The sequence below is a fragment of the Anguilla anguilla genome, chromosome 3 (genome assembly GCF_013347855.1).
Source record: "Anguilla anguilla isolate fAngAng1 chromosome 3, fAngAng1.pri, whole genome shotgun sequence".
Lineage (NCBI taxonomy): Eukaryota > Metazoa > Chordata > Actinopteri > Anguilliformes > Anguillidae > Anguilla > Anguilla anguilla.
This window is the reverse complement of record NC_049203.1, coordinates 15,300,478-15,314,358: the sequence shown is the minus strand read 5'-3', so window position 1 is coordinate 15,314,358 and position 13,881 is coordinate 15,300,478. Positions and strand designations below refer to the sequence as shown.

General features: G+C 53.5%; 1 protein-coding gene across 1 annotated transcript in view; it reads right to left on the bottom strand.

Moving 5' to 3' along the window:
* pdlim7 (PDZ and LIM domain 7) overlaps positions 1-13,881 on the bottom strand; it is a 46,980-nt gene that overhangs the window by 16,508 nt on the left and 16,591 nt on the right. Inside the window, exons 3-4 of the mRNA XM_035408308.1 lie at positions 11,801-11,983; positions 1,939-1,955 (exon numbers count right to left, since the gene is read on the bottom strand). Of these exons, the coding sequence (XP_035264199.1) occupies positions 1,939-1,955; positions 11,801-11,983 (200 nt within the window). The remainder of the gene's footprint in view (positions 1-1,938; positions 1,956-11,800; positions 11,984-13,881) is intronic.

Below are 13,881 nucleotides of genomic sequence, written 5' to 3'. Positions count from 1 at the left end.
CATGCTTCTACTAATTAGCAGCTCAATTAGATTTCTAGCTGTTGACTGAGGTCTGCTTTGTTGGGGTTGGAGTGAAAACCTACAGGAGAGTAGATCTCCAGTAACAGGATTGGGCAGCCCTGTCCTAAAGGATTTATCACATTGTCACCTCCTAGTGATGCAATTCACTCATAGCCGCAGCCACAGAGTCCACTCTTAGTCCTGATCACCACATCTTAAAGTGCCTTTAGGGGTGCTCCAGGAGCCGCGACTGCGGTCGCGTAGTCATTTAAAGCCTTTTTCCCTCTCAGAGATCAAAAGGTAGACGTTTGCCTTGCCTGTGGCCGCTGGTATGGAAGCAGGGCAGACGATCCAGGGCGAGGCTACACATCTCTGAAGAGCCGCTCAAATCTGCGGCTCTCAGTATGCTCGTGCTGGGTCAGCACCGCTCACATTTCACTGCACGTGCTAGGCTAGCGCCATTAGCGCAGCTAGCATAAATCTGCGCATGCTAGGCTAGGGCCGTTAGCACAGCTTGCGTACGTCTGCGCGTGCTAGGCTAGAGCCTTTAGCACGGCTAGCGCGCATCTGCACATTCTAGGCCAGCGCCATTAGCACGGCTAGAATGCAGCAGCACGCGCAAGGCTAGCTGCGCGGGCTCCTGGCTCCAGGCAGGACGAGGCCAGACCGGGCGGGGTAATCACACGTAGCTGTGAGACTCGAGGGCGTACGAGGAGCCGAGGGGAGAGGAGGATAAACTGAGCCCTTAAACTCATCAGATTAGATTTCCGTTTGAGGGGGAATCAGGATGGTTTCAGCGTGGGGGGAGAGAGGGCCGCCAAGTTCTCCGCCAGGACGACAATCACATTCCTCACAAGAGCCGTTCGTCATCCGCGCGCGGTGGGGAGGCTCCAATCAAAGCTCCGGGACGTCTTTGTGGAGGAGCTCAAATCATCGCCTTCAAAGGCTGCAGGCAGTTCTGGAAAAGTGCTCTGGCGGGGTCCCGGCCGGCCGCAGAGACACTGAAGCAGTGATACCAGGGCTTTACGGTAATGCAGCTGCAGGAACGTTCCCACACCACTAAGCACAGTCATATTAGGGGAGCGTAAGGTGAGATAGACACGAACAAGGCGCAGCATGACCTCACAGACATGCAGAGGCACAGACACAGGGGTACAGGAGCAGATACAAACACACAGACACAGAAGCAGAGACAGACTCAGGGGCACAGGAGCAGAGACACAGACACAGACACAGGAGCAGAGATACAGACACAGGGGCACAGACACACAGACACAGGGGCACAGGCACACAGACACAGGGGCACAGGCCCTTACTTGGTATCAGGGTACATCGGCACAATTAAAGTTTCAACCCTGAGAAGCAGCAGAAGAGAGAGAGAGGAGGGAGGAAAGGGAAGATTAGAACTGAAAAAATGAACGCCTAACAAGTGTATAATGAACTACAGCAAGACCCTAATCCATCACAAATCTCCTCAGACGACCCGATCGCCATTTTAGCCAGGTTTTCATTTCATTTCATTCCATGCTTATCGCGGGTCTGTCGTGACAACACGGGCACGTTCATGCTAAAACAGTAAATCAGCTACAGAGGAGGCACGGCACAGAAGCCCGGCCCGTCCGCGGGTAAGGGCCATTGATCCACCCGGGCCGGGCCGAGAGGGGCCGCAGGGGGCCCAGAATAAACACATCAGTCAGGCCCATCGCCGCCGAGCGCGTGGGAGCGAGAGACGGCTCCGGCTCGGCTGGCTGGCGGAGGGTGACACGCGCGGGGGAGACACAGCGGCCCGGGGAGTGACAGGGCGGGGGCTCGCAGGAGTAAAGAGGGACTCATTTAGTCTTTCATTAGCGCCACTAGGCTTCCCCACCGCTAATAACAAGCAGGCATTCAGGCTCCCCATTATAAAGCAGACACAAATGACAGGAAAGGCTTACTGACTTGTCAGGAGTCTCCAGCTGCAGAAAAAAACAGAGAGGAGAAGAAAAAGGGAGAGGGAGAGGGCAAAGACAAGAGACAGGCAGAGAGAGAGAGATAGAGAGCTCAGCGTTAGAAAAGCAGAAGAAAGTGATGGTTTGAAATTCAAAGTCAGAGGGAGCTGTCGGCGGGCGGGCAGATCTGATCGCTTCGGCACGCCGTGCGGTGGAGGGGAGCGTGCGGGGGCGACGGGCGGAGAGGAGCGTGCGGGGGCGACGGGGCGGAGGAGCGACGCAGGCCATGCGCCGCGCACCGCCGAGCCGCCCGTTTGCTCTCTCACGCGCGCGCGTCTCCGGTATTAGCACGGCGGCGGCGAGCGCGCGTCAGCCCCAGCGTTGGACACGGAGGGGAGAAGCGCTCAGACTTCACCCGCTGTCTCTGACAGGCGGCAGCCCAGCCTCTCTTTCAGCTTCCCCTCTGCATTCTCATTATATCCCCAATACATACGGCTCTCACATACACACTCTCACACACACAGACAGACGCATGCACACACACACCCATATAAACATGCACACACACACCCATATAAACATGCACACACACATTCACTCTCTCTCGCTCTCTCACACACACACACACACACATTTATACACCCATACACACACACACACACACACACACACCCATATAAACATGCACGCGTATATTTATACACCCATACACGCACACACACACACCCACACACACCCACCCATATACACACACACACACCCACACACACACACACACTCCTATACACACGCACACGCAGCACTCCAAACTGTGTGAATGCCTCACGGTGGCTGAGAGAGCCGATATTCCCCTCACGCTCAAAACCATCAGCCACAGCGATCATCGTTACCGAACGACACACCTGACTCCGCCCACGCATATTAAACCGCGGGGCGCAGACTCCGCCCCTCCGTCCCCCGCGGGCTCAATCTCCGTCACCTTTCCCTGAACTCATTAGCCGTCCGGTCAGGTGATTTTCCCACTTAGCCTCGCGCCTCCGAGCCCACCCATCTCCCCCCCCGCTGCGATCTGAACTTTAATTACCTGCAGCCTTTTCATTTCTGCAAAAACAGGAAGGACCACAGCAGACCTCATTACTCCCAAAGCAGCAATGAGAACACTTTAAAATAGCGTGCGGAAAAAGGAGGGAGGAGGAGGGAAAAGAAAAGAGGAAAAAAAAAAATCAATAAAAAAGCAGGGGAAACAGGTAGCGCCGGAATGAGGCGTTGCTGCTGGGGGCTACGGGCGCAGAATTAGCTCCTGCCGCGCGGGTCTGTCCTAGTATGGCGCTGGGGTAACTGCACACCGTTTCCCAAAAGCGCACTGGGAAATCAGCACATTCTAGGGGAGGGGCGCTCGGCGCTAAAAAAAGCCCCTCCGAACGGTCCTAACCCTCGCCCGTGCACGACCCAAATCACGGGTTCAGGCAGACCCGGTCCGGCAGACCCGGTCCTGGGGTAGCCCGTCTCTCATTGGTTAAAAGCACATCCGATACTCAGTCCTCATGGAAGTGTTCAGATGAGCAAAGTGGTGATGTGTCGGTCTGCAGTGAATTAAAGAGAGAGAAGGGTCTGGAAGGTCACCGTACTGACAGCAGGCCAATCCCAATCCACACACGTCCTGACACGCCAACATGGCTGCTTGACATGCTAACATGGCCGCCTGGCACAGGGCCTTTCAGGACCAGGACCTCACAACACCCTCTCACCCACTGACATACACACACTCACACACGCACACACACACTCTGTCACACACTCAAATCAACGCACACGCATACACATACACCCACACAGGGACACGCTTATACACACGCACACGTACGCACACACACACACGCACACATGCATGCACAAGCATACACGCATGCAGGCACACACGCATGCACACGCACACTCTGACTAGAGAGTAAATTATGAAAAAAAAAAATTTTTAAAGCTAGAACAGGCACTACTGCAGCCCCACACAGCGCACAGTGCTGCACTCCTTTGGATGGAGGAGGACTTCGACTGATCAAATCACCACATTCATTGCGGTAGCTCTGGATACAGCCTTCAGAGCCATAATAGAGCACTTCTGCCCATTGTGTTTTCTTTTCTCCAAGAATCTGCTCTGGACCTTAACTAAGCGCACTGTAAGGAGAGGAAGCATCATTTCGAACAAGGCCAGAAATACGGTTTGTGCTACTGTCTCCTACCGCCCCCTATCTTCCCCTGCGGGTAGCGCAGGGCTCTTTTCCCCGCCTTTCAAGGTGGTTCCGAGGTCAGCGGAGGTGAAACACCGCCGGCTCCAGAGTTCGGGCGGCGGGTGCGGGACGGGCGGTTGCCGGGTTACCTACCCGTTGTGCGGCTGCAGCACGCTGACGGGCGTCTGCGTGCCAGGCTGAAACTTGGGCGCGTACGCCACCGGCCTGATGGCGGGTCCGGTCTGGGCGTGGTTACCGCCCGAGGCGAACGGGCGTGGCATCTTGTTTATCGCGGCGCTGGGGGCGAAGGAGTACTTGGGCAGGCTGGAGGCGGGAGCAAGCTTATCCTGAGTGAGCAACACCATGCGGTTAGACACGGCACACGCACACACACACACACGCACGCACGCACGCACGCACACACAGATCCACTCTCCCGTCTCCCAGAAATAGGCTCCATTCAAATTTTATTACTACTGGTATTATTTTGATGGATTCCTCCTGAGACTTCGTCCCACTGGGGGAGTTTTTTTCTCTCCACCGTTTGAGTGTTTTGCTTCCCAGTGGGGAGTTTCTTTTAGCTCAATTGCTCACTTTTTGGGGGTTCAGGCCTGGTCCAGTTTTCTTCTGTATTTCTACTGTAAAGCGTCTTTGTGACAGTGTCTATAGGGCTATACAAATAACGTTCCATTGAATTGTACTTTTTATTGTTGTTTTTTTTTTTTTTTACTACTACTACCACTACCATTATTATTAGTATTATTATTACTTATTCTTATTGCCTGCAGTTTCATAACCTCTCAGTAGCTCATCCAAATGACTTGCAAATATGTGTAGTGAAAGTAGCAGGCCTCTGGCTAATGTCCCTCCCCTGTCAGCTTAATGACAGGAGCTGTACCAGTTTGTCAGCCTGTACCAGTGTGTGTGTGTGTGTATGGGTGTGTGCGTGCGCATGCGTGTATGGGTGTGTGCACGCGTGCGCCTGTGAGTGTTTAATATTTTAAGAGGCCTGCTCTGGCAAATATTTAGTTTGGAGGGCAGCCAAGTTGACCGCCCCCATACACACCTGATTGGGAGAGAATAAACCTGTATATCTGACATGACTGCAGCCAGAGCCGCTTGTTCAGGGCCCGGCCGCAGAGCAGGCCCTCCTGCGTACACGTCTGCGTGACAGTGGCACAAACGCAGCGTTATGGCACGGAATGCCCACTAGGTGGAGGCCTTTCACACATTTAATATCAGTGTGTCACTCATGTTGACACCTCTGCTTAAAACTAAACAGGCTCAGGCTACATTTCCCCTTGAACTTTTTACCCGACATCCTTGTAAAATACTTCTGAAAACATGCATTCCGAGCGTAATTTTCTTTTAAATGTGATCATTTTACAATAAAATTGGAAAATTCCATGTGAATAATATTCTGGCACAGGAAGAACAGTCCGCACATTGATTTATGATCTCAGATGTGAAACAGCTAACTGGTTGAACATATTAAATACCTATAATTCCTGCATACCAGAATCCTTCCAGCAGAAAGTCAGATCTGGGTTTATGAATTATGAGGAACTGAAGCAGGGAGACGGATCAGTGCATGCTGGGAAATGTGTGCATCATTCAAAATCCAGCCGCTCAACCCTCACAGGCAATTCACAGCACAGGCAGAGTTAACCATCCCCGTAAAACCAATCGCAGGGCGAAGGGCGACGTGTCTGCTATAACCAATCACTCAAGACAGCGAGGGGAGATGTCGGCTCCAGCCGGCCAATCACAGGGCCCCGATGATGGCTTCCGTGTGGTGACAGGAGCCTGATTCACACATTCCCAGGACAGGGAGAGTGACCCAGGATTCCCACACATGTGAAGGTGTTAGCTCCAGATAATGACATGTGAATGTATGTGCCCTTATCTGTCCATAGAGGGTCCATAGTGCCTCCAGATAACACCGTTTAACACGTGCTTATCTCCCTGCTTTGAAAGGGAAGCCAGGTTTGTTGTTAAACTGGAGTGATAGAGGAGGTTTTTGGCGCGTCTCCCAGTCCAAACCGCCCAGAACAAACATTTGAGGAGACGAGTGGGGCCTCCTCTGGGTACGGACGCTGCAATTCGAGGCTGCCGCTGCAGACTTATCGCCACCCTTCGCCCTGCCTTTTAGTTATTCTGCCACCCAGCGTGCACCCGCTTACCTTCGGCTCAGGCCCTGTCGGATGGAAGGCCCTGGAAGAGGAAAGAGGAAGGAATGTGGTGAGTAAGTCCCCGCACCCAAACGGCACCACCCAGCACTGTGACAGCACCAGCTAGCAGTGTAACAGCACCGCCCAGCACTGTGACAGCACCAGCTAGCACTGTAACAGCACCGCCCAGCACTGTGACAGCACCACCCAGCACTGTGACAGCGCTAAATAGCACTGTAACAGCACCACCCAGCACTGTGACAGCACCACCCAGCACTGTGACAGCACCACCCAGCACTGTGACAGCACCACCCAGCACTGTGACAGCACCACCCAGCACTGTGACAGCACCACCCAGCACTGTGACAGCGCTAAATAGCACTGTAACAGCACCACCCAGCACTGTAACAGCGCCAGCCAGCACTGTGACAGCACCAGCTAGCACTGTAACAGCACTGCCCAGCACTGTGACAGCACCACCCAGCACTGTAGCAGCGCCAGCCAGCACTGTTACAGCACCAGCCAGCACTGTGACAGCACCAGCTAGCACTGTAACAGCACCGCCCAGCACTGTGACAGCACCACCCAGCACTGTGACAGCACCACCCAGCACTGTGACAGCGCTAAATAGCACTGTAACAGCACCACCCAGCACTGTGACAGCACCACCCAGCACTGTGACAGTGCTAAATAGCACTGTAACAGCACCACCCAGCACTGTGACAGCACCACCCAGCACTGTAACAGCACCACCCAGCACTGTAACAGCGCCAGCCAGCACTGTTACAGCACCAGCCAGCACTGTAACAGCACCACCCAGCACTGTAACAGCGCTAAATAGCACTGTACCAGCACCACCCAGCACTGTAACAGTACCACCCAGCACTGTAACAGCGCTAAATAGCACTGTACCAGCGCCACCCAGCACTGTAACAGCGCCACCCAGCACTGTAACAGCGCCACTCAGCACTGTAACAGCGCCACCCAGCACTGTGACAGCACCACCCAGTACTGTAACAGCGCTAAATAGCACTACCAGCACCAGCCAGCACTGTTACAGCACCACCCCGCAATGTTACAGCACCACCCCGCAATGTAACAGCACCACCCAGTACTGTAACAGCACCAGCCAGCACTGTTACAGCACCAGCCAGCACTGTTACAGCACCACCCCGTACTGTTACAGCACCACCCCGTACTGTTACAGCACCAGCCAGCACTGTTACAGCAACACACAGCACTGTAACAGCGCTAAATAGCACTGTAACAGCACCACCCAGCAGTGTAACAGTACCACCCAGTACTGTAAAAGCACCACCCAGTACTGTAAAAGCACCACCCAGCACTGTAACAGTACCACCCAGCACTGTTACAGCACCACCCAGTACTGTTACAGCACCACTCAGCAAAGGAACAGTACCGTAACAGCATAGTAAAAGCACTGTAACTGCATCACCCCTCACTGTAACAGCAATGTAACAGCACCACCCAGGTCTGTAACAGCACCGTAAGAGCATTGCAACAGCACCAGCCAGCACTATAACCGGTCTCACCAATCTCCTTCTACCTCGCACTCTTAAATTTCAAGCCAAATGTTACAGCATACACCACAGTAAACTTCCTTTTTTTCCAGGAACGGTGTGCCTTACAAGACACTTGTATGAACCCTAGCATGCTTTCATCATGCGCTATAACCTGTGACCTTTGGTGTAGTTCAAAGGCCAACTTGCTATATCTGGAACCAGAGGTATTCTGAAGATACTCTACTCGGTGAAATTCTTTTGACTGAATTGTATTGTGCAATCTAAAACATTTGACAGCCGCACACTCGCTTTCTCTTTCCCTCTCCTCACCCATGACGGGTGTGATTGACAGCATGGGGGTGGGGGGGTCGGGGGGGAGAACATTGTGTGCTCGCCAAATCCGCTCCGTCCGCACGTTCGAGGCCTGTTGTGCGAGAGACAAGAAGCTCTGTTCCAGGCCGAGGCACGGAACCTTCCGGCACGCATGCGGGTCATGTTTTAGTGATTGCTTCACGCGTGGCATGGGCTTTCCATGATGTGCTTTTCTAAAATAAAGGGGAGGGGAGGGGGGGGTTATGACGGACATAAATCAGGGGCGCAAAAACAGAACCAGGGCAGCGGATACTGTAATCATGGCCGGGGACCCGCAGAGGGGGGATAATGAGGTCCGACGGCCCTCGGCTTTAAATATAGGGCCGGGCCGCCTGAAACCCGACGCCGGCCGACACCGGCCCATCGCTGTGACCGACGTTGTTTGCAAATAGCAGAGCACATGACTGATACAGGTGCTCGGGATCTCAGAGAGAGCTCTACAGCTGCTTCCACAGCTCTGACAGACACACAACACTGCAAAGAACACACTGTAACACACGCGCAGGCGCGCGCACACACACGCAGGTGCGCTTGCCCACACGCACGCGCGCACACACTTCAATGGGTCACAGCCCATTGGGAAGTTCAGAACACAATGTACCCATTAGCCACACATAACAGAGGAGCACTGGAACACAGTCAAACATGCACAAGTCCTCCATTACACAGCCCTACGGGGAATTAAATTAACTTTTAACCCCTCTACTTTTCTCTCAGTGCATTAAGACGGAAACATACATGAAAACTGAAACTGAACTGCAGTGAACTAGCCTTTTGTTCATATCCATTTCTCCTACCTCTGAAGCAGAACTCTGGATTATAGAGGTGGAGTGGCATAGGCTAGCGGCTGGTGAATAAAGGTTTCGGCTAATGGGCTGAAGGTTCAAATCCGGTAAATGTACTAATGTTCAGTAATAACAATAAAGGGATCAAGTATGTACAATGAGAGTGAGCGTGCTCAGTACTGTTCATTACCAAAACAGGGGAAATGGCTCCTCTATGACTAAGAGCAGGAGCAGAGGGTGGGGGAAGAGGGAGGGCTGCTCTGTCCTCTCCAGCATCCTGTGGGTGCAAGGTGGGTCTCAGACGACCCGATGCCAGCGAGCGGGTCCCTGCAGAACCCTTACGACCGCAGTCAGAACCGCTGTTTAACCACGTGGGCAACCAGTCCCCAGCTGTACAGGGCACGATCATTTAGAGGAGAGGGCTGTTGTGGAAATGCAGGGTTCCTGATAATCACCTCACGTTCATTTCACTTCTGGGAAAAAAAAACGGCAGACTTTACGATGACGATATGCACGATGGGAGTGGCGTGTAAAAGAACTGCACTTAAAAGAATATCCACAAAACAGGCTCCAGCTTTTAGTCTCCCTCTGTCCCCTATCCCGCCCCATTACATCATCCTGGCCCGCTCAAGTACCAATCGTCTCAAGGTGATCGTTTCGAGATAACCAATCATCAACAGCTTCAACTTCACCAGCCAAAATTACACCTTACGGACCAATCGCCTCGACATGTTCCCGACCGAATCTGACGGTGAGTGGTACACTCTGAGCTGAAAGAACAGAAGGCTTCTGGTTAGGGTAAGGAGTTGATTGTCTCTGGGAAGAAGGGGGGGGACGGCGGGGGGGGATTTGGGGGGGGACTGTGGAGCCAGACATGGCTTAGCACTGCAGAAGCAAATGTTGTAAAAACAGCACAATGTTTGTGTTTTAAGTCTCACAGTGGGTTGGGGGTATTAAGTGTTCTGATGGTGTAGAGAGACCCTACCCGCCATGAACACTGTAAGGCATGTACAGAGGATGGCAGAGTCGAATCTTGCTCTGAATCTCAGAGTAAGCAGCCCTAGTTCGGGCGAACATGGCCCCACCCAGCTTACAGGAAAAATTCCAATGTGAGGGGGAAAAAAGAACGCATCCAATCCTGTCTACGAGGAATGGAAGGGCCAACTCAAACAAGAGCTGCGGCTGAGGACCAATCACAGGGCCTGCCAAGAGGAGGGGGCGGGGCCCTGGGAGCGGGGACTGAGAAGCGGAAGAGAGACACGGCCGCAGAAAAGACCCTGGACGCGGACCACGTTAAAAACGAGCGAGGGAAAAAACAGAGTTAAGCGGAAAAGAAAAAAAGGAAAAAGAAAGAAATAATAGTTTTCCCCGGCACCGGCGCTCGAGAAGTTCCAGACGGCCGGAGGGGAGAAATATCAGCATTTCGCAACCCCATGAGGAAATGACCTCTGACACCAGAGTTCCCTGCATTACAGAAACGCAGAGCGCGGTCCAATCAGCCTCCGCTTCTGGAACCGCCATGCTAGCGGGCTTTGACCGAAACGTGACCGTGAGACCGAGCCGGGGGGGGGGGGGCACGAGGAACGAGACCCAGCGCTGTACAGAGCCCTGCTCTTGCACAAGCGCACGCTCACACGCACGGTTATGCACCATTACTGACTGAGCGCGTGCACAATATGCCTGTGTGAGCAAACAGACACTGCTGTGTGTGCGTGCGCGTGTATGCGTGTGTGTGCGGTATGCGGTGTGTGCGGACGTGTGTTTTACAAAGTCAAGTATGAGAGCTGAGCACGTTTTTAGCATTTTTGAAAGTGTTCCAAGGGTTCCGAGATCACGTGGTCAACTCAGAATAACCCACCAGCCTTGTAAATCTCCACACACACACACACACACACACACACACACACACACACACACACACACACACACACACACACACACACACACACACACACACACACACACACACACACACACACACACACACACACACACACACACACACACACACACACACACACACACACACACACACACACACACACACACACACACACAGGAGACTCGTAATGTACTCATGCACACAGACCCACAAACTGGCCGTCCGCAGGCCTCTGTCCAGCACTGCTGATCCGAGCCCTTCCTCTGAAGGCCTGCCCTTCAGCTCTCTCGGGAGCAGCCTCTCAGGGGTCTCCTCTCAGGGGTCTCCTCTCAGGGGTCTCCTCTCAGGGGTCTCCTCTCAGGGGTCTCCTCTCAGGGGTCTCTTTAGGTCTGTTTCTGTGAGTGTTTGATCTGGCTGCTCTCTGCCTGACATTCAGCTTAATTACAGCTGAAAGTCGGGATCACCGTTCCACAGATTACAGAGAAATGAAGGAGAGTAAAGGCAAGAGCTGGAGGAGTTCCAAGCCCTGCAGGTCACCTCATCGCTCTGCTGTCTGCTCTCCGATCGTTTTAAACGCTTTCGCTCTCGCCGGCCAATCACAATTCCCTTTTCTTCTCGCCAGCCAATCATACCCGCCCTTCCCCCTCAAAAGCCCTCCCAGTAGCAGAAAATGCTCATCAGCACATCCTCACTGTAAGTCTACGCCACTGCCCCAGTTAGCAACATGTTTCTAACACGAGGGGCGTACCTAGCGAGAGTGAGGGACAGGTGAGGGGCGTACCTAGCGAGAGTGAGGGACAGGTGAGGGGTGGGCCTGGTCAGAGTGAGGGACAGGTGAGGGGCGTACCTGGTCAGAGTGAGGGACAGGTGAGGGGCGTACCTGGTCAGAGTGAGGGACAGGTGAGGAGGCGTACCTGGTGAGTGAGTGACAGGTGAGGGGCGTACCTGGTCAGAATGAGGGACAGGGAGTCTGTGGCTGCTCGGATCTTGTTCTGTGCCTCCACGTGGGTCATGTCCTCAGCGTTGGAGTCGCAGATGGAAACCACGAAGTCGCCAACGCCCACACCCGCCTGCACCGCCTTTCCCCCCGGAGTCAGCTGTGGGACAGAGGGCGGCCAATCAGCACAGCTGTACAGCATTATCATCCAATCAGGGCACCCACACAGCATTATCACCCAAACAGCACACCCTACAGAGTTATTCTCAATTGGAACACCTGTACAGTGGTACCGCCCAATCAGGACACCGGTACGTACGTAACACACACACACACACACACACACACACACACACACACACACACACACACACACACACCACAAAGTCAGCGAAACAGACACAAACGATCTCTCCAGCACCGGCCATAACAGCCCACTCCATCGACTGCACCCTGACCTCCACGGGGATTAACGACAAACAGCCAGACAGGAAAAGGAAGAGGCTCTGAGGCTCCCCACAGCAGCACGGGGCTAAGGCAGAGCCCAGCGTAAGCCCCCAAATATTTCAGCAAAAAAAGCAAACCTCGTAACTCAGAGCAGCAGGTTTGAACTGAAGAGAAACTAGAGCACGGGAATTCAAAGTAAGAGTCCCCCCCGAGGGCTCAGAATAACAGGTGAAATGTGAAGCGTAGCGATCGCTGCCTTTTTCCTGGTACAGCGCAGGGGTGCCAGAGCACGTTCCCCAGTGACCTGGCGACCATAAACCCCCCCCCCCCCCCCCCCCCCCCCCCCCCCGAGCTTCGCCGAAACGCAGCGGCTCGTGCCGGGCTCAGATAACCGCCTGAGCATCCGCCCAATGCACGCAGCGCTGAAGCAGCTTTGACCAATCGCAACATTTCCCTAAGGCCAGAAACGCGTTTTGGATTGGGTCAAGTCCGTGACTGGCAGCCTCAGAAGTGTCACCATCAACAGCACGGCAACGTTCGTGCAACGCTAAAGAAATGCGAGACGGCAGTGAGCAAAGCCACTTAAATTACAGGGTCATATCGTAAAACAGCCTTAAAACAAAAGGAAAAACCTGCAGGACCCTTCTTCGAAGACAAAGGCGATGAGTCATCGAATCAATCGCACCTTCACTGCGATTTGGACCCGTGTTCTTCACACGGCAATGTGCTGCAGTGGCAGAGGTGGAATGTCCAGGGGTCGGAAAGTAAAAGTCATGCCATGTGTTTCTTCCGCCCATGAACTCAGCCAGCTGATGTCACTAATTCGTTCCAGCACCTGGCTGAAGAGCAAATCCAGGTGACTGGAACAAAACACTGGGGAGGACTTTTACGGTCTGAACCTGGACAGTGGAACAAGGAACCGAGCCTGTAATCCAGGGATTGCAGGTTTGACTCCTGACTGTGGCACAAATAAGGGGGTTCACACAATCTTTATCTCATCTCACCCTGGTGAGCCCTCCCAGCCTCACAACGTACATTCCAGCAAGGCTGTAAATTAAATCAGGCATTCAAATTTTAGAATAATGGGAATAATATCAGGTCCGCTGAATCGCAACAGTAAGTACCCAGTCAAATAAACAGGGAGCTTAAGTTATCGGAAAAACACTGGACCGGGGTGAGAGTGCACTCGAGCAGACAAAACGACGCAAAATGGCAAACGAGTGGGCGATCTTTAAACCTTGCGCTGTCCATAAAGGGAGGATACTCTCTCTCTCTCTCTCTCTCTCTCTCTGAGTGCTGAAGCATCACACCTGAATGTGAAAGGAGAGGTTTAAAACATATCAGCGCCGCGACAAAAAAAATAAAACTCAAGTCGAGAGCCCCTCGCTGGAGTGTGAAGCAGCGCATTCCAAGGCCCTCGGAGCCGAGCGCAGCCTCTCGGCCACTGAAGGCGGCTCGCCCGGTAATCAAGAAGCGCGCTGCTCGGCCCTGAAAGACTTCCTCAGACGCGGAGAGACACTTCAGACAGGGACGCATTCCGCCGGAATGAACAGGCCAATTTCAGAACCCGCCGCCGCCGCCTCCTCTCTCTGCCACGCCGCCAGCAGTCAC